The sequence below is a fragment of the Mobula hypostoma genome, chromosome X1 (genome assembly GCF_963921235.1).
Source record: "Mobula hypostoma chromosome X1, sMobHyp1.1, whole genome shotgun sequence".
Classification (NCBI taxonomy): Eukaryota; Metazoa; Chordata; class Chondrichthyes; order Myliobatiformes; family Myliobatidae; genus Mobula; species Mobula hypostoma.
In genome coordinates this window covers 7933193-7954715 of record NC_086128.1, presented here as the reverse complement: position 1 = coordinate 7954715, position 21523 = coordinate 7933193, and the positions used below count along the sequence as shown (strand labels likewise).

Genomic DNA, 21523 nt, shown 5'->3' with positions numbered 1-21523 from the left:
AGAAAAGGCAGAGAGCTACAAGCCTGGCATCAGCGTTGGGTGAACTATTGAAGGGGAATCTGAGGGACAGGACCTATCAGAATTTGGATAGAGTATAATGATTAGGGGTAGTTGGTGTGGATATTTGAGTGGGAAATGTCTCAAAGAGGTAACCAAGAAGATTGATGAGGGCAGGGCAATAGATGTTGCCTACATGGACTTCAGCAAAATATTTGACAAGGTACCATATAGATGAATAGCCATGGGATCCAGAGAGAGCTAGCTAAATGGATTCATAATTGGCTTGATGGCAGGAAGCACAGAGTGATAATGGAAGGTTGATTTTTGGACTGCAGGCCTGAGACTAGTAGCATTTACAAGGTGTTACATTTTGTGAAGTCAAACCAGGGTTGGACTTTCAAAATGAATAGTATGTTCCTGGGGAGTATGGTAGAACAAAGAGACTGAGGAGTAAAAACACATACAGTATGTTCCTGAAAGTGGCATTTGAAATGCTGGCCTTCAGCAGTCAGGGCATTGAGTATAGGGTGTTATGTTGCAAATGTAGAAGACAATCGTGAGCCTGCATCTGGAGTACTGTGTACAGTTTTGGTTATCCATTTAGGAAAGATGTCAATTAGCTGGATTGACGATAATGTTGTCAGGACTCAAGAGCCTCAATTATAAGGAGAAATCAGTTTAATGTGAGAGAGGAAGAATTTAAGAGAAATCTGAGCAGCAACATCTTCACACAGAGGCCAGTGCATGTATGGAATGAGCTGCCGGAGGAACTGAGGCTGGTGCAGAAACAAAATTTAAAATACATTTGAATAGGTATATTGATAAGAAAGGTTTTGAACAATAAGCACCAAAAGTAAGCAAATATGGCTAGCTTATGTGGGCATCTTGGTTGAGAAGTTGGGTTGAAAAGCCTGTTTCTGTGTTCTATTACTCTATGATTTCCTTAAATCACTTTCTATTATCTTTCTAAATGCAATGGTATATTTCATCGGCTACACAGTTCCCAGGGGAGTGGAGTCAATCTTCAGAACCACTGAGAAATATGTTCAGCCTAAGGCAACTACACTCTTGAATTAAGGTCATTCGAACATCAGTAGTCAAGCTTCAGCATGCAGACGATATTTGCATTTATGCTTGCTTGGGAGGTAGAGATGCAAGACAATATCGATTTGTTCACCATTGCAAACAAGAGGATGGGCCTAACTCACAACATCAAGAAATTTTACTAAACTGCCTCCACTGTACTCCAACAATGGTTCATAGCAAATTCTTGGAAAACGTGGATCACTTCCTATCTCACAAGCTGCAGGAAAGCCATTCCCTCTGCTCTAGGATGCTCAACCAACACATCCATGCTCGAGTTATTTAAACATCTTGCCTCAAGAAAGCACATTTGCTTCAAGGTGCAGGACCCAAAACATGCCTGACTTGATCAGATCAAGTAAAGGGGATGCTCTCTAACTCAAGTCTTGCAGGCTGCTGGAGAGAGTGAGATGGTTGTGGGGGTAGGGAAGAGACAACGAAGTCAGGGAGTAAATGCAAGGTAACCTGGTAGTTGGAGTAGACACTGGAAGTATGGAGAACAGGTGGGATTGATAGGTGAGAAAGAGTGAGGAGGGAGGGAGAGAGAGAGGGAGGGAGGGAGAGAGGGAAGGAGAGAGGGAGGGAGGGAGAGAGGGAAGGAGAGAGGGAGGGAGGGAGAGAGGGAAGGAGAGAGGGAGGGAAGGAGAGAGGGAGGGAGGGAGAGAGGGAGGGAGGGAGAGAGGGAGGGAGGGAGAGAGGGAGGGAGGGAGAGAGGGAGGGAGGGAGAGAGGGAGGGGGAGGAGGGGGAGGAGGGGAAGGAGCGGGGAGAGGGAGAGGGAGAGGGAACAAGAACCCTTTACCACATTCACATCTGCAGTCACCAACAAACTCAAAAAGATGCTATGAGTGTGGCCATTTCCAAACCATTATTCTCACTTCTACCCCAACCATTAAGGAATCTAGCTGTTGGTGAACTACAGTTTCATCTGGATCTCCCCATTAAACCTATTCAGGCAACTCTGTAAAATCAGACTTCCTCAGGTGAGGAAGCCTATACACGTATATTTTTTAAAAATGCAACACTTCATACTATGTGCATGTCCTATCAAACATTGGCAACAGTGCATCCAAGAAATAAAACAAAAACATACACCTGAGAATAAAATTTATTTACACCTCTTTTATTTCCACTAGTTGGGAGTCGCACCCAATAAATATTGGGAACAGAATATCAACATATCCAGGTAACATCATCATTATGTTAGTCCAATGAAACAATAATAGCAGGAATAGAAGTGATAATATTGTCAATGTTGAGAAGCTAGTACAGTAACCTAAGCTCCAAAGTAGTAGAGATTTATTAGTGGAATTAGATATGTAGTATATTAAGGAGAGTGAAATCAGGTGAAATTCAAAACTACCTTAATTATACTGAAAATAAAGATTTCATTTAATGCAATCTGAGATCTGTGGTAACATTCTCATTATAGCTTCAATGGCAAAATCCATTCCAATTCTGATAGATTTAAACAACACACAAAATGGAGAATGGGCAAAGAAAAAGGTGACAAATGGAATACAGTGTTGGGAAGTGTATGGACATGCACTTCGGTAGAAGGAATAAAAGCATGGAATATTTTCTGAGTGGGGAGAAAATTCAAAAATCACAGGTACGGTCATTTCGAGAGGACTAGGATATAAAAGCAAGGGTGCAATGGTGAGGCTTTGTAAGCTCTGGTGAGTCTCAACTTCGAGTATTGTGAACAGTTTTGGGCCAATTATTTAAGAAACTATGTGCTGAAATTGGAGAGGGTTCAGAGGAGGTTCCGGGAATAAAAAGGTTAGGATATGAGCAGTGATTGAAGGCTCTAGGCCTCTGCTCGCTGGAATTTAGAAGAATGAGGGGGAATCTCAATGAAACCTGTCAAATGTTGAAAGGCCTAGATAGAGTGGATGCGAAGATGTTTCCTTTGGTGGAGGGGTCTACGACCAGAGGGACGTCCATTTAGAATGGAAATAAGAAGTAATTTCTTTAGCCAAAGGGTAGTGATTCTGTGGAATTCGTTACCACAGGCGGCTGTGGAGGCCAGGTCACTGGGTGCATTTAAGGCAGAGGTTGATAGACTCTTGGTAAGTCAGGGTGTGAAAGATTATGGGGAGAAGGCAGAAGAATGGGGTTAAGAGGGAAATGGATCCACCATGACTGAATGGCACAGCAGACTCAATGGGCCAAATGGCCTAATTCTGCTCCTATGTCTTATGGTCTCAAAATGCTGGAGTAAGTCATTGGATAAGAAACAATGAGAAAGACTCATCCTGCTGAGTTCCTCCTATATTTTGTGTGTTGCTCCAGTTTTCCAGAACCTTCAGTCCCTTGTGTCTCTAATACACTTAATTTAAATTGTCATTTCAATGCAGCATTGAAAGTGTGCTGAACTGTCAGAGGAGCAGTTTGGGAGAGGGGGAAGAAGGCTCTGATGACTGTAGAGGATTCCATGCCAGTATCTGAAGAGGAACAGGGAAATTATCCAGATGACGTGATTAATATTTAGTATTAACATTGGCAGAACAGATTAGGTTGTCAAATAGCTAGTTATTGTTCATTGGAATTTGCTGTGGCACATGCTCTTGTATTACAGTTGTAATTAAATTTCAAAAGGGGGTTGTTGCCTTGTTACTGCTTGTACGTGGGAGAGGGAGCTGGGGGGGATTTGGGGTTCTAACTTTTAACTGTTATTCATTCTTTGGGGCACTCTGTTTTTGTAGATGTTTGCGAAGAAAAAGTATTTCAGGATGTATATTATATAGATTTCTTTGACATTAAATACCTATTGAAACCTACTGAAAGTATTTCATTAGCTGGAAAATCTTCATTAAAGTTTTTTCCAGGACTTAAATAATTGTAGAAAATCTGAGGATAGTCAATACAATCATAGGGATTTACCATAACCAAGCAATCAGTGACATATCATTTTGGGGCCAGCTGCAAATCATCAAAACATTCGAGAAACCAGCAAATTGTAGGAGGAAAACAGATTATTGGGTTAAGCTAGTGAAAGATATAAAAAAAACAGCCAGAGGATTTTTAAAAAATATACACTCACTAGGTTGGTTCTTGCGAAGAAGAGTTTTCCTACGAGGAAAGGTCGAACAGATTTTTACCCATACTTAATAAGATTTAGACAAATTTAAGGAGATTTATGAAACGTAAGATTCTGAAAAAAGCTCAAAGGTCAAAGTAAATTTATTATCAAAGTACATATACAGTTGTTGCGGTGCATCTACTGTGGTAGTGTAGTGAGTAGTGCTTATTGCTCTCACATTCAGCTTCCTCCGCTGGCTAGCTGTCTTGCCAAAAGGAGAGCTGGATGTGTAAGTCTGCCCCTACCAGTACACAGCCTCTCCAACAGAAAGCCTCCTGTGGTGCCTCCTCGCTGGCAACACACGGAAAATGAATGCCTTTTGGAGTCAGGCTGAATTACAGAGTACGGGAAGGAGGTCTGGCCCCTGCACATGTAGCACGCAGGCCCACCGGTGTGTGGACACGTCCTGTTGCTCTTGAACTAGGTCTCCAGCTATGGGTAAATAGCCCCACTGCCTGTAGGCAGCCTCGGGAGAGACGAAGGCTACGGGAGTAAACCCAGACAGCAAACCTGGAGTGCAGCCCCTAAGGCAGTTGGACGTTATTGAACATCCTTCTGGCAGCTCCTGCAGCCAAGCTGGTGCCAAACGTATTGCTTCATAAGCTTTCCTTTGGACTACACTGGTGAGACTGAGAGTGGGATTTTAATGACTGGGCATTTCAGGATCTCCATACCTTCCGTCCAGGCTTGTGATGATGGTCACCATCACCCATTGTCCTTCGAGACAGACAGAGGCTAACCACATATATATCACCATTTTTTTTTTGTGCGCCATACTCTGCCAGAGCCTCGGCGACCATTTCTCAAGTGGTTGTCTTGGAGGAAAGATTCTGTGAGTGGCCCCCCACGTCCTTCTCACAGCGCAGTTTTTTTTCATGAGGCCGAGCTGCGAGCTGAACACTCAACCCGGCACGGATGGAAAGAGTGCCCAGGAGCGGCTCGACTGGATTCAAACTTGGGAGTCTTCACTCCGGAGTCCGGCACTGATGTCACTGCACCACCAGCCGGGTATATATACATATATATCACCATATACAGCCCTCAGATTCATTTTCCTGCAGGTATTTACAGTAAGTACAAAGAAACACAATAGAATGAATGAAAGACTGCACCCAACAGGATGGACAAATAACCAATGTGCAAAAGACAACAATTCAATATGGTCTCCCAAGAGAAAATCCAGAGAAGGTTAAGCTGTGCCTTTCCTAATATGGCACAACTGCTCCTAGAGGAATGTGGCGCTCTACAAGCTTGTGACAGTACCTGATTTGTTTCTCCACATAAACATACCATGATTGGTTTCCCAAAGGAGTTAAAATTAAAATCTGATTGAGGTTCATTGGAATAAGCTATTGCCTCACAGTAAGTTCTTAAAATGGCAGCCAACAAGATTGTTGTGGGGCTCATTTGCCATCAAAGTCATCCCTGGCAGGATGAATTACTATCAAATTATCAAATGCTTCAGCAACAGATGACCAGTTACTTATTAACAAAGATGATTCTCACCAGTTTCACTTATAGGAAATTTTGGGCCAAAGTGATCCAGCGAGTTATAGACTTGGAAAAACATACTAAAATGAAAATGAAAATGGGGAAAAAGGTACTTCTCTTAGCTGTACATTATCTCATCAACTGGAAGAGAAGCAAGTCAGAAAAGTAAAATTTAAAGCTAAAAGTACTTTTTCTACCTTGCAATTTTTAATCAAAAAACCAGAAGTGATCATGTAAAAACATCACTCAGCTCCCATAAAGGGAATTAATCTTATTCTGCAATATTGTCACTCAAGAACAAAGTAAAATAAATGAAATATGCATTTTACACAACATAATTGATAACATAAAAGGTGTAAACCCAGTAATATTACATTAAAATAATAATTTGTTAAACTGATTTAGAGTAATCTATCTCCTTCATATTTCAATGGGCAGCAGTTGCCATCTGCTTTGCAATTCTAATTGAATAATTTATTTTGAGAATTGAAACTTCCATTTAAAAGATATTTCCAAGTATATACTGTAGAGAATCCAAAAATCATTTTGATCCAATATTTGTGAAAAATTAATGGTGAGAATATCCTGCGCTATTTGTAACATATAAATTGACCAGCAACTTATGATGCAAGATACCGTAGTTAGCAAATTACAAAGCATCCACAGACTTCTGGGCAATTTCAATTGTTTCACTGTTAAGAATAGCAAGAATAACATTAAGCTTGTAAACCCTTAATTTTCATGGATGCTGCACTAATTACCCAATAAATTTCCCACAGTAAGCACAGAAATTAAATATGGATAGTTTTTTAACAATGCAATTAATATTGATAACTGCCATTCATTCTCTCTAGTCCAGAAAATAAGCACTTTAAACATAAAATCTCTTCTCTTTGGGCCGTGGATTGTTGCTGGAAATTTTGAAAGAATGACATTTTAAATACAGCATTTTTCATTTGCATTTTCACTCTACCTTCTTAGTCCAATTTCTACTTTCCTCCTTTCAATTTTTTTCTAATCCACGCACTCTTTCAGACTTTCCCACATGGTGTTATGTTGTTCACTGAGGTTTCAGATATCCTGTAACCCCCTACACTCACTAGTTTGCAATTTCAACAGTTTCCTGGTCAAAAATTTTAATATGTAAGCACACAATATTAAGAATAAAGCACTCCTCAAAGCTCAAAGTAAATTTATTAACAAAGTACATATATGTCACCATATACAACCCTGAGATTTGTTTTCTTGTGGGCATACTCAATAAATCCATAATAAGATAATAGCCATAATGAAATACTGCATAATCCTGGGCATTCAACCAGTGTGCAAGAGACAACAAAATATGCAAATACAAAAAGAAAGTAATGCACTATTCCAACAAAATCAAAGCCATTAAATTTGGTGGGTGAAGTAGAGCACAGGAACCGGAGCACAGCAAACACAACCTTCTGAGCCATATAGATTGCCTAATGGACCGATAACAGATTATCAGAGTTTTGAGATTAAGCATTCATAAAGCCAATAGTTGTCTTCCAAACAATGCTTTTAGACAGATTGCATGGAAACATCAGTTGTCTGGGAAAAACATACCATCATGTTTAAAACAGTGGAGAGTTATATCGTTGTCATTTTTTCATTTTAGTCTGATTTGTTAGAAGGCACTGCAAAGGAACCAATTTGTGCTGGGAAAGGCATGAAGATCCACAGGAAGAGTTAAGTGTTATTGGACCTGATCAGGCAAGTGTCCTATCATATTGATTATGAAGACTTGTTTCTATAATATGAATGGCTTATAGATGAGGAACTTAATTTCATGGAATTTATATCCATACATGCTTTGAATGCCACAAACATGCCAAAGTACTTCTGTGTACAAATGTACAAAATACTGCACCAAGAAGAAAGTCATTCAGCAACCAAGCAGTAAACATCCAATCACTCTTCATAGTTACTTTTATGATAAAATTATATTGTTCTGTGCACATAAACATCACAAATACTCAGTAGCAAGTCACGGGCTATTTCCTTATGCCCACTAAGCCAAGCAAAATTAATCTTGAATAGAGTAAAAAATAAATCCTGTTCTTGTTAGAAACAAACTAAGGTTTTTAAAACATTTGCCAAATGTGACTAACATCAACGAGTTTGATAATGCATTAATATACTTTGAATAAATTGCAATTTAAAACATAATTGCACAACCTTAAAAAAAAAACACTACAGCCACCAGAATCAGGTTTACTATCACACTGACATGTCACAGAATTCGTTGTTTTGCAGTACAGTGTAATACATAAAATACTATAAATTATAAAAATATATATGGGGAATTCTGGTTATTTGGACACATCAGGACCAGTACATTTTGCCCTAATCAAGCAGCTACACCAATTAGCCAAAGTTTCATGGAAATAGTTAAAAAGGTATTAAAAAAAAACAAATAACCATTTAACTGAGTAACAAATTATATATTTAAATGAAATACAGAATAAATTAGAACACTATCAATACTACAGTACTATAAAACTATGTATTAGTTCCTACTAGGTATCGACAGAAGAATTAATTAGTATACAGTGCTATGTTCCTTTGATTGACTGTAAATAAATAGGATCAGTACGGACTCCTAGTGTAGATAACTGACTACCTTCATACAATGCTTTCAACAATTGCATCCTCCAAATCTTTATTTTCATTGTAATATTCAAGATGGTTGTCGATACCTTCAAATTCTTCATAGTTCTTAACTTGTCAAAGTAGTGAAATCGTTTCATTTTTTGCTACTGGCCATTTCTGACATCTCTAAGCCTGAATGTTTGAATCCACAGTGAACAAAACGGTTCTGAATTGTCCCACTGCTTATTTCTCGCCATCTTATCAGAGACAAAAATCATTGCTTTTTGAACACAAACACACTCAACTGATACTATCTAAAATCTTTGCTCTAAGCATGATGTAGTAACTAATGGCCACCGGTGTGGGGAAGGAGGTTCTGTAGATGGTGGAGTTCCTTTGTGCCTATTGCCTCTTTTCTTCTTGCTGGTAAAGGCCATGCATTTGGGAAGTTCAAGTGGAATTGAATATTTTGCAATGATCAGCAAACTTTCCCACTTCTGACATTGTGATGAAAAGAGCAGCTCAAAATGGTTGGGTCTAGGATAATGCCATGATAGTGCCTCCAGTGACAGAGGTGAAACAATTCATCCCCAGTGACCACTACCATCTTCCTGTCTGAAAGGCATGGCCCAATAGAGTAGAGTGCTTCACCAATGATTGCAGGTTGAGCATGCCTCCTTGATGCTATCAGTCAAAGGCCGTGATGTCAAGGGCAGTTACTTTCAAATTACCTTTGATCTAAAAGTGAAGAGTGTGAAGTTACCATTACTAGAGAGAAGGTTCTTGGGAAACTTAAAAGGCCTGAAGGTAATTAAGTCACCTGGACCAAATGGTGTACATGCCAGGGTTCTTAAAGAGGTGCCTGATGGGATCATGGAGGCATTAGTAAAAATCTTTTAAGAATCACTAGATTCTGGAATGGTTCCAGAAGGTTGGAAAATTGCAAATGTCACACCACTCTTCAAGAAGGAAAAGAGGTAGAAGAAAGGAAACTATAGGCCAGTTAGTCTGACCTATAGTTATTAAGGATGAGGTCTCAAGGTACCTGGAGGCACAAGGTAAAATAGGCCATAGTCAGCATGGTCTCCTCAAGGGGAAATCTTGCCTGACAAATTTGTTGGAATTCTTTGAAGAAGTAACAAGCAGGATAGACGAACGAGTATCAGTTTATGTTGTGTAATTGGATTTTCAGAAGACCTTTTGACATGGTGCCACACAAGGCTACTTTACAAGCTCCAAGCCCATGGTATTACAGGAAAGATTCTAGTATGGCTGACTGGCAGGAGCATTTTCTGGTTGGTTGCTGGTGTTCCACAGGGGTCTGTGTTAGGACCAAACTCTTTTTTTACATGGAGAGGCAGTTAGTTTTGAGACTACAGAAGGTCTTAGACAGATTTTGGAAAATGGGCAAAGAAATGGCAGATGAAATACCGCTTCAGAATAGAGGGACATCCTTTCAGAACAGAGATGAGGAGGAATTTCTTCAGTCAGAGAGTGGTGGTTCTGTGGAGTTCTTTGCCTCAGACATCTGTGGAGGCCAAGTCTTTATGTATATTTAAGGCAGAGGTTGATAGATTCTTGATTGGTTGGGGCACGAAGAGATAAAGGGAGAAGGTAGGAGATTGGGGTTGAGAAGAAAATTGGATCAGCCATGATGAAATGGCAGCGCAGACTCAATGGGCCAAACGGCCTAATTCTGCTCCTATATCTTATGGCCTTATGGTAAAGCTGTGATGAGTTCTGGAGCACAGTGGCCTTTGCAAAACCTGAACTGGGCATGGTTGGGTGGAATGTCAGTGAGTAAATGCTGCTTGATTAAACAGTTAATGACACCATCCATCACTTTCTTGATGATTAAGTACAGGCACTAAGGGCAATAATTAGTCACTTTAGATTGTTTTTTGTGTATATGAAATACAGGCTATCACTAGGCTCTGTACACCTGTTATGGACACTGTTGTGATTTTAATACTTAAGTAATATTTGTGTAATATTGTGAATATATTTTTTGATTAAGCATGCTTGTTTGTTTAAATAATTCATTATGGGTTATGTATAAAAATACATGAATTGCATACATCATCACGCTACCACGTGATACATAAGTGCCTCGCTTAAAATAAACACAAAGTTAAATTCACATTTCAGGCTCTCGTCTTCCTTTGAATTACTTTAACATTTTGAAGTTGCAAAATATAACGGGCTCCCCATACATGAGTAAGTTTTAAATTCAAAAATCTGTTGTACGTACATATGCTTGTTCCTCTAAACAGTAGAACTAGTTTCCTCTCTCTACCTTTAATAATTGTTCATTCACATCAGTCTTGTGTGCTTTTGATGCAATTCATTGCAATGCTGTGGAGGTATGAAGATCTACTGAGCAGGTTTTGTCTATTTTCTGACACATGGACAAATCCTGTGCTCTCAGATGTTTCTTGATCACATATAATTAATTGAATTAGCTGAAGGCTGGCTACTGTCATGGTTTGGCAGTTTGGGGGGAACGTGGTCATGAATACTTTATCCTGGTCTCTGATACTCACATTCTGGGCCCCATCATCATTGAGGATGAGGATATTCTTGGAGTCTTCTCCACCTGTTACCTAATTTACTTTCCACCATCATTTACCATAAGATAAAGGAAAACTTAAAGCTTTGATCAAATTAATTTGGTTTTCCGCTTGCTTTGCTTTATCTACTGCTTGCTGTTTAGTGTGCTCAGAGGCTGACATTTCTTTTTTCAGAATGTTTGGTGCTCCCAGTATTTACCCAAGATTGATCCCTTAGCTTGGCAGTTTCGAAGAGTAAGGGTTTTGGCTATTGATTGAGGTAAAATATGACAGTGGATCCAGAGCACATTATTATCATTATTATCTAGTTTTGAGCTGCCATTTACGTTCCATGTCCACCACATTCAGCAAGAGTATGTTGTCACACTACACAATGAGGAATGTGAATACTTTGCCTCCACAAAAACTGAGTGTTGCACTTCAACCAATGCTATTATGGATATACCTGCTATAGATGTATGGATGGAAAGGTCAGTCTGGTAGCTATGTCCTCCAGGACTTGGCCACTCTGATCAGTGATGATGCTACCATGCTGCTCTTGAAGATAGACAGTGAAGTTCCCCATCTACAGCACATCCTGTGCCCATGCTCCTTTCAGAGTTTCCTGCAACTGTTGGTTCAACATGGAAGAACACTCATTCATCAGCTGAGGTAATCAGATGGAATGCCCATTCACGTCATGGGGGTGTGCGTCTCATTGAGGTCTTTGTGGACCACCCTTCCTGCAAATACATGAGTGTGCCAGTTGCAGAGAACACATCTAAGGATTATGATAGAAGATTGTGCCACATCATAAGGTGTGATTCTGCACATCTAACTGTGTCAGGCTGTTGCTCAATTAATCTGTAGGACAGCCTTTCAAACTCAGACCTGTCCCCAAAAATTTGTGAGCAAAACTTAGCAAGGTCAACTGGGCAGGAACAACGTTGCTGCATTCAGTTTGTTACCTAGACAAATGCCAAGTTTATTGCTTCTCTGTTTAAATGGAGGAGTGATGTTACAACTAATTGACTGGCCTGTCCAATTCAGAAGGCATTTAAAGTCAACCACATGGAATCGCATGAAATTGTGACTTCACCTACCCACACAAAAAGTGCTGGCCTCTCCATTCTCTTATAAATTCACTTATGTACGAGAAGTAGTCGAGATATTGGAGCAGAAATTCAGTTTTGATTGAAAGTGCTAAAAACCCATGAGATTATCATCTGCCATCTGTACTGAGCACATTTGATTCCACTGGTCAACAGATTTTCTGTTATATACACAGTAAATATAATTCCAATCATAAAGCATTTTCCATTTAAAGCTTGTAAATAGAATTTAAATATTCTTAATATGTCTTAACTAGAATCATAGATTAAGCTTAACTGCTCAATACAAATATAAGGAGAGTGCATCATCTATTAAACAGTAACATTTACCAAGCACAGAACATGGGATACTTCCCAACCTCCTGTTTTCCACATGTTTAAGATTTTCAGTGATAGGTGGCTAGTGTAGTGTCTGCAAACACTACATCATCCACCACACTGCCTCAGGGGCTTGCCAGTGAGACAAAGAAATAGGCAAATACAAGATATAGCACAAACCTAACGTTCATACAGAAGATTTCATAATCTCAGTAATGTTCGTAAATTACCAGAGACTTCAAGTCAAATCTAGCATGCTCCCAAGAATGATACTAACTGTAGGATCGCAACACTTTAAGGGGGGGGGGGTGTTTGCAGGAGGGGGTGGGGGTTATTTACAAGAGCTGCACTGACCAACTCCTGCAAACATTGCAGATTAGAACTGACAAATGCCTCAGAATTTCTCCAGCCTGGGAATGATCCATAACTGTAAATCCCAAAGAGGGAGAGAAATACTTTTAATAAAAATCTATGCATGAGGCAGAGATGGAAGACAGTGCTGGAAAAAAATACAATCACTAAGTACAGAATTCCTCTCAAGCAAATGCAGTCCACGAGGTAACATGAAAGCTAGCAAACATAATCTGCAATTAGACATCTCGTACAGAATCACAAGATTCTGTTTGTGGATCCCACATTTCCAACAGCATTTCTGCACAGGATATTCTACTAGGTATTTTAGAAATAACAAACTACTGCATGAAATAAACTGCGCACTGCAGTAAACGATGAAGAGTACACTTTTTATTTTGTTGAATTCCTTGGTTAAACATTTCTGTATCAAAGCTTTTTATTTGCTATTCAAAAATGTACTTGCAAAATATCTAATTTACCCAGGTCACAAAAAGAAATATGACTATTCTGCATGAATTTTCTGAGCTGAGCAAGCACTTTCCCCTCATAGAAAACAAAATGTATGCCTGAAGTATGATTAAACTATCCCACATGCACTACACCAGACCAGACCATTATCACAACAAGCATGCACAGAGATCAAACTGGTACTTTTACATTGCAATTCCTAGAAGTGACAACTCTAAACTAAGGCATTCTGAAACTAATTATATAAATGTACTATGCAATTAATAACAGATTCAACTTTCAGTTTAAAAAAAACAGTACTCTTGTCAGCAACATACTTCAATTCCTTCTTGTCCTCTCTCTATTGTTATACACTAAACATCATCCACTGCAAAGATTACTACAGCTCCACACATATCACAGATTTTGGCATTGTTTTTGAGAGACGTATGTACCAGCCTATCCAATAATATAACTATCAAATTTGCTAACTGGTGGAGAATTGAACCCTGTACATTCTTACCAGGGCAGAAAGTATCCAAGTCTGGCTTCTTGGCTGTGGTTCTGGTTGGGGAGCTGAGCTCCGACTCTGGGACTCGAGGGCTTTCCACAAACTTCGCCTTCCTCAGGGGGGCTGGGACAAGAGAGGAAGAGGGTCGTAAGTGAGGGGAACAGCAGGCAACAGATGGAAGCAGTTAACTAAACGGCCCACTGTGACGGAGGCGGATTGAATTACTTTATTTGTTGTGCTGCATGAAAGCAGCTGTACTAACCATCTACAACTGAAAGACAAGGTGTCTTGTTTTTCAATAAATACACTACATGTAAAACCACAATACACTAAACTAGTACAGACTTCTACCCATTCATCTCAGCTATCCTTAGTGAAAACTCCAACACACATTAAATAAATCACATTTAATTAAACTTGAAACTGCCAGGTGAAAGACATATTGTCAATCAGTACTACATACAGTTTAGCAGGTAAATGACAAGATATTAAATAAATAAAATACAAGTGGTGGGCATAAGGCACACTCTGGATCAACTGCAATTCAAGCCACTACAAATTTTACATCCATTTAACAATCTGCCCAGAATGAATATGCGTAACCTTCAGAAACATGTCTAAAGGAATGCATTTCTACATACCTTGAGAAGGAAACATGTCCAAAGTCAGTTGGATTCGAGAAAAATAAACAAAGTATGTTGCTACTTTTCATTGATATATTTCCTTAAAAAACATACTGACTTAAAAACAAACCACTCCTTAAAATGGTATTTGTTATTTATTGTCTGTGATCTCACACAACACTAAATGCAGTCCACCTAATTCCATCAAACTACAAGTACCGCTGAGTACAGTCTTTGAGTATTTTGTTATTAGGATTTACACATAACACTACACAGCTTATACACACCATGGGTTATTTACAATGACTTAAAACTACCTAGCATATTTGCGCAGTCTAATATATAAAAGCTGTCTCTTTAATATACATGCTCTTCCGGCTTTAATTACTTGAGTGCTTCTTTGCAATTTCTTTTCCATATCTTTTTATTAATCATAAACTTGATCTTACATCTTTTTCAAAAACTATTCTTAAATTGCATTTTTGATGTGTGCAGATGCAATATGAATGCCCTATAAGAGAGGAAAATAATATAACAGTTATGCATTGCATTCCTCAATGGCTCATACTGGCATGCTAAAATAACAAAGATCGTTTATTCCTTTAATCTATGCTGGCACTCTGGAAGCAATTCAGATAACATCATTATTCCTCCTTATCCCAGTAGAACTGTGCTTTTTTTCCCACAAATATTGATCCTCTTTCTTCGAATCTTCTCTGCTCTCTAGAGTAAATACAACTGAATCTGCCTCAACTATCTATCCCAGATGTCAATTGCTGGCCAGCAAGGACATTATTCCTCAAATGACCTTCTATTGTATTGCCTTTCAATTTAAATCTGTGTCCACTGGTAATAATGGGAACTATTTTCATCTCTTCTATCTGAACTCCTCATTATTTAGAGCAGATTGACAGAAAACAATCTAAATATGTCCAGCTTCTTCTACAATTGCCCCTCTTTCCAGGAACCATTCCTGTACATAATTTCAGTATTTTCTCCCAAGTCCCTCACGTCCCATAGGGCTGATCAGAATATTACAATCATCTGAGGCAGTATCTAGTAAAGTTTATTGTAATATTTTTCACTTTTGTATTTATGCCTCCATTATGAAGTCCATGATTATAAAAGCCTTAACTATTTTCTCAACCTGCATAGTAACATTCAAAGATCTATGCGCATAAACAAATGGGCTTCATGTTCCTGCCTCCAACTTCGGAATTGAACCTTTTATTATTATATGTCCATACCTTGCACTTCCTGCACTTACCAGCTGTGGTCAATGATGGCCCCCACACACTCCTAATCAGACAAAATGCCAGACTAGCATTGTCGAGATTTATTTGTTAGGGATAAGTACTTGATCAAAAAATTCACCAGAATCAGAAAAGGTTCTACAGTGTAACATAAATACAAAAGAAAATGCATCTTCAAATAACATAATAATTATTTCTCTGTTAGTAGAAATTGCTGATCATAGGGAATTGCAGCAAACTGAAGTATTATACAATAATAGGCCAACCAATATTGCCATAATATTGTTCTCAATGTATCACACTATATGCTGAGAATATTATTATGATAATATTGGTCAGCTTGCTTTACAGTGTATCAGGCTGTAAGCATATATTGCATATATATGTAAGGATATATTGCTGTCCGCGTACCAGTGAGGCAATAGGCAGTCAATATTTAATCTGTTCCTTTCAATGCTCTATCCCAAACAGTACCAGAGAACACATTAGTGCCTGTTCTAAAACTACAAAATTTCACAGCTTTGTTGCATATAGTAAAAGGGAGGAAAGGGAATAAAACCACCAAAATACCAGCTTCACAATTCACAACCATATTAATGGTCAGAAAATAAGGATTTGATTTTAGTTACATAGCCCCTATAATTCTTCCACTAAAAGCACATTTTCCACGTAAACATCAGAATGTAGTTTTAAAAAACAAAAAAAATTATACAAAGTGCCTCCCAGCAATAGGAAGTGCACCAATATTAAAGTGCAGTAGGCGTGAGGTTCTCAAGCACATCAATCTAAGATGTGAAATGCTCCCCAAGGAGGGAGCCTCATGAGATTGAATCCACAAGGATGGCTTTATCTCCAGTTTGTTACAAAGAATGCTTTTAGAAGTGTCCAGGTGGGTTTGCTGACCTCTGGACACATCATAACAGACATTTCACTTACATTATTAGAAGAGAGTACATGCTCCAGCCTCCAATCTCCTAACACTTTAAGTCAGTCACAGATTGAATGCAGCTGACCTCAGTGTGACCCATGGTAGTGTGCAGCCAATATCTTAACTTGGTTCTGCCAGAGACGTACAATGTCCACTGTCTGTGGCCAGTAGCTGGAGTGTGACTGCACTTTGCATTTAATGCAATCACTCGAAGTCACATAGTTAAAGCATACACCAGTTTCCTGCTAATGAAAAGGTTTAATTTTGACCTCTGCACCATGTCCTTTGTTCAGGAATATAAGGCTATATATAGTAGACTAAATTCCCAGGTATCTGCTGAACCATCAGTGTTAGTTTAAAATTTTTATAACATGATGTTGGGCTAGAAACATCTCAGCATCTAAAAATGTACAGTTAAACAGTGCTGCGATTTATATTTTTGTACAAGGAAACATGTAGGTTTAAATTGAAGTTCAGAGATCTTCATTAACCTATACATTGTACATACCCGAAAATGATCCTGCCTTAAATGACAAACCTGTAGTCTAAAGGAAGTTGACCATTATTTCACAGTACTGCTGGAAGTCACTGACAACTAAGACGCTCTCAGATGGCTGCACAAGCGATTTGAATATACAAGAAGCAAGCCTTCGATGTAATGACAGAGATCTTCAAATCTTTTGCAAGCCAAAGAGAAGTGCTTTAAACCAAGGGTTGTAGAAACTACCTCCGACTCTGTCATTGAGTGATGTACTGTTAGCTGGAGGTGGCCAAAAACATGTAAAGAATAAAGCATTGCAGATGTAGCCCTAAGGTCACAAAAATTGACTTAAACGTCTGGTCAGGACAGCACATATAAGCAAGTGTGGAGCACCAGCCCATCATCCATTGTCAACACCACGTGATACGTAGCTTCACTGTGATCACAAGGTGAAAATCCTTGGGTCAATATGTCACAAATCCACAGTTCCTTAATCCTCAGCCAGAATTTGGTATCCACATCAATCAACATCATTAGAACATCGAAGGTATAAGTCTCTTTGTTGGATACAAGGTCAGCATCTACAAATATCTATAGGCTGCCTTTGAAACAAGCCTGGTATAGTACACATTGGTCTGCAAATGTAGTGCTCCTAGGAGCATGAAGCATTAAAGATAAATGAGCAGTTTCAAAGATTGATAAGGATCTTGTTGGCATAATCATATAGATGCACAAAGCCAAAGGCAAAGTTGCTACTATTCTTCCTCCATCACTGGAAGCTCCTAATCCACATGGTGGCAAGAACTTGTATTGTGCAAGTCCCTAATGTGCTTCCATCTACATGCAGAACCTGTGCAGTGTGAATTTCAAGAGAATCCCTAGGCTAGGAGAAACCCACTTATAGTGTATGTAGCAGGAACTCGTCTTGGCTGTCATCTTTTGGTATTTCATTCTTACAATCCGGAAATAAAAAGCTTTACTCTCACAAATCCAAACTGTGGACTATATGACAATGAGAATATCTGCACGTACTGCAGGGCACTCCTGATTAACTTGGACAATAGAATGTCACCTCAAGGATCCTGATGACATTCAGCATTTGACTTTAGTGTATCATTGGCCTGCAACCCAACCAGAAGCCCAGGGAAGTCATGACAGTAGTCCTTCTTTCCGGACAGCCAACATGGTGGCTCATTTATGATAGACAACTTGATCTGGTGAGGGTGTTTTCTGTCATCATCCTGGTAGCAGTGTATATTCCAACCCTGGCCAATGTCAGGCAGGCACTGGAGAAGCTGAGCAGTGTAATCATAGTCACGAAACAGTGTACCCTATTGCCTTCTCAATCATTGTGGGGAATTTCAACCAGGTCAGCTTGAAGAAGTCTCTGACCAATTACCAGCAACATATCACCCATGGAACCAGAGGAGCCATCATACTTGACCACTGTCGCACCAGCATCAAAAATGCTTTTTGTGCCATCCCATGCCTACACTTTGGCAAGTCCGATCACCTGGCTGTACTTATACATCCAGCGTACAGGCAGAGACTGAGGACGCAGCAACTGTGGTGTGGACCACAAAGGTATGGTCAAGAGAGGCAGAGGAGCACTTACAGGACAGCTCTGAATCAGTGTACTGATGATATTCAGGCATTCATCTTCAAATCTGAATGAGTATGCCACAGTTGTCAGCAACTTGATCAAGACCTATGTGGATGACTGTGTGCCTTCAACAACATACCGAACATACCTGTTCCAAAAGCTGTAAATGAACCAGGAGATTCGTAGTCTACTGAGGGCTAGGTCTGTGATATTCAAGACTGGTGATCCAAAACTATACAAGAAGTCCAGGCATGACATACAGAAGCTTATTTTAAGAGCAAAGAAAACAAATTCTGACTAAAGCTAGAGATGGAATTGGATGCACATCAGCTCTAGCAGGATGTACAGGCCATTATTTCCTACAAGGCGAAACTTATCATCATGAATGGCTGTGATGCTTCACTCCCAGATGAGCCCAAAGTATTTTATGCGCGCTTTGAAAGGAAGAATAAAACTAAACCTGTGCAAATCCCTGCAGCCAACGTCAGAACATTTTTCAAGAGGGCAAACCCTTGCAAAGTATCAGGTCCCAGTGGTGTACCTGGTAGGGCACTGAAAACCTGTGACAATCAACTAGTGGGAGTGTTCAAGAACATCTTCAATCTCTTATTGCTGCAGTCAGTGGTTCCCACTTGCTTCAAAACGGCAACAATCATACCAGTGCCCAAGAAGAGCAGGGTGAACTGCCTCAACGACTATCACCCATTTGTACTCACATCTGCTGTGATGAAGTGCTTTGAGAAGCTGGTCATAGCCAGAATCAATTCCTGCCAAGTAAGAATCTGGACCTATTGCAATTTGCCTATGCCATAATAGCTCTAAAGCAGATGTGATCTCACTGGCTCTCCACTTGGCTTTGAATCACCTGAACAATAATAATGTTTATGTCAGGCTGCTGTTTGTTGATTACAGCTCAGCATTCAAAACAATTATACCTCAACACTAATCAACAAGCTCCAAAACCTGGGCTTCTGTACCTCCCTCTGCAACTGAATCGTTGACTTCTTCATCAGGAGACCACAGTCAATGCAGATCGAAAATAACATCTCCTCTTCACTGGCAATCAACACTAACTCACCTCAAGGATGCGTGCTTAATCCACCAATCTGCTCTCTCCATACCCATGACTGTGCACCCAGGCACCATCTATAGATTTGCCAATAACACAACTACTGTTGGCAGAATTTCAGATGGTGATGAGGTGGTGTACAGGGGTGAGGATGATCAGCTGGTTGAGAGGTGTTGCAACAACAGCCTTGCATTCAACATCAGTAAGACCAAGGAATTAATTGTGGACTTCAGGAAGGGGAATTCAAATGGAACATACACCAGTCCTCATTGAGGGATCAGCAGTTGAAACGGAGAGCAGATTCAAGTTCCTGGATGTCAACATCTCTGAAGATCTATTCTGGGCCCAACATAGTGATGTAATTACAAAGAAGACATGGCAGAACCTATACTTCATTTGGAGTTTGAGGGGATTTGATATGTCACCAAAGACTCTTATTAGAAAAAGCTGCAGAGGGTTAGAAGTCAGCCAGCTCTGCCTTGGGCACTAACTTCTCCAGCATACAGGATTTCTTCAAAAGGCAATACAGGTTTCCCCCGCTATTCGAAGGTAGAGCGTTCCTGTGAAATAGTTCGTAAGCCAGAATGTCGTAAAGTGAATAAGCAATTACCATTTATTAATATGGGAAAAATTTTGAGCATTCCCAGACCCAAAATATAACCTACAAAATCATACCAAATAACACATAAAACCTAAAATAACAGTAACATACAGTAAAAGCGGGAATGATATGATAAATACACAGCCTATTTAAAGTAGAAATACTATTCTGCAGCACTGTCTAGCGCAGCGAAAATATCGCGGAAGCGCTCTCGGCAGAAACACTCTCTCCAGTAACCTTTAAGCTATGAAGCTGCCAAATCATACCAAATAACACATAAAAATACACAGCCTATATAAAGTAGAAATAATGTATGTACAGTGTAGTTTCACTTACTGGAATCGGGAAGACTCCAATAAATTGCAGTTTTGTCACAGTTAAACACTTGCTTATACGAATAACCACCTTCTGTAATTATTTTCTTCAGTTCTGTTGGGAACTTTTCGGCAGCTTCAGTATCAGTCGAAGCACTCTCTCCGGTAAACGTTAAACTATGAAGCTGCCCTCACCTCAGAAACTGATCAAACCACCCATGACTACCTTCAAATTCCACTTTCGCAACACTTTCATCACCATCGTCCAGTGCTTTCTGTTTCAGCTTAGTAAAAAGACTGACTGATTTCTCCTTAAGTATAAGAAAACTTAATGGAACACCACGGTTTGTACACCCATCAATCCACTCAAGCAATAGACTTTCCATTTTATCCATCATTGGACGCCGACTAAGAGAGACCACTTTGCTACGAGCAGAACCAACAGTAACATCGGCAGCTTTCAGGATTCTTTCTCGGCGTATAAATAGTGTGAATGGTGGACCAGGCAAGTTCAACGCGCGGACAATGTCCTTACTTCGTTCACCACAATCGAAACTCTTAATTATTTCAGGTATTACGCTAAGTGTAACATCCTTATGAGCTCTCTTAGGCTTTTCCAATACCTTAGAACTCATCTTGCTAACGGATGCACAAATAAATTGAGATAAAGCACGTGTTTAAGCAATGGCGGCTAGAATTCAGTTCCAGGGGAGGAGCTTAGCTGCTCGGGCGCACACTGCCTTTTTTCGTAACAGTAAAAACACCTTCTGTTAGCGAAAACAGGTAACTAATGTAGGTCTTTCGTAACAGCGGGGTGTCGTAAAGCGAACGTTTGGAAAACGGGGGCCACCTGTACCTCAAAAAGGCGGCATTTATCATAAGAACCCCCATCACACAGGACATACCCTCTTTTCATTGCTACTATCAAGGAGATGGTACAGGAGCCTGAAGACACCCACTCATCTTCTTCCTCTCTGTCATCAGATTCCTGAACAGACAATGAATCCTTGTACACTACCTCACTATTTTATTTGCTCTCTCTCTCTTTGAAGTATTAAATTTATAATATTTCTATATCTTATTGTAA

At 39.6% G+C, this 21523-nt stretch overlaps 1 protein-coding gene across 6 annotated transcripts in view; it reads right to left on the bottom strand.

Annotated features, from left to right (window-relative positions):
* Positions 1-21523, bottom strand: part of LOC134340122 (protein TANC2-like) — an 828834-nt gene that overhangs the window by 315902 nt on the left and 491409 nt on the right. For 4 of the 6 annotated variants that reach the window (XM_063036995.1, XM_063036994.1, XM_063036997.1 and 1 more), the window contains one exon: positions 13577-13687. The exons of the other annotated variants lie outside the window; for them this stretch is intronic. In XM_063036995.1, coding sequence (XP_062893065.1) covers positions 13577-13687 — 111 coding nt within the window. The remainder of the gene's footprint in view (positions 1-13576; positions 13688-21523) is intronic. 6 annotated transcript variants of the gene reach the window in all.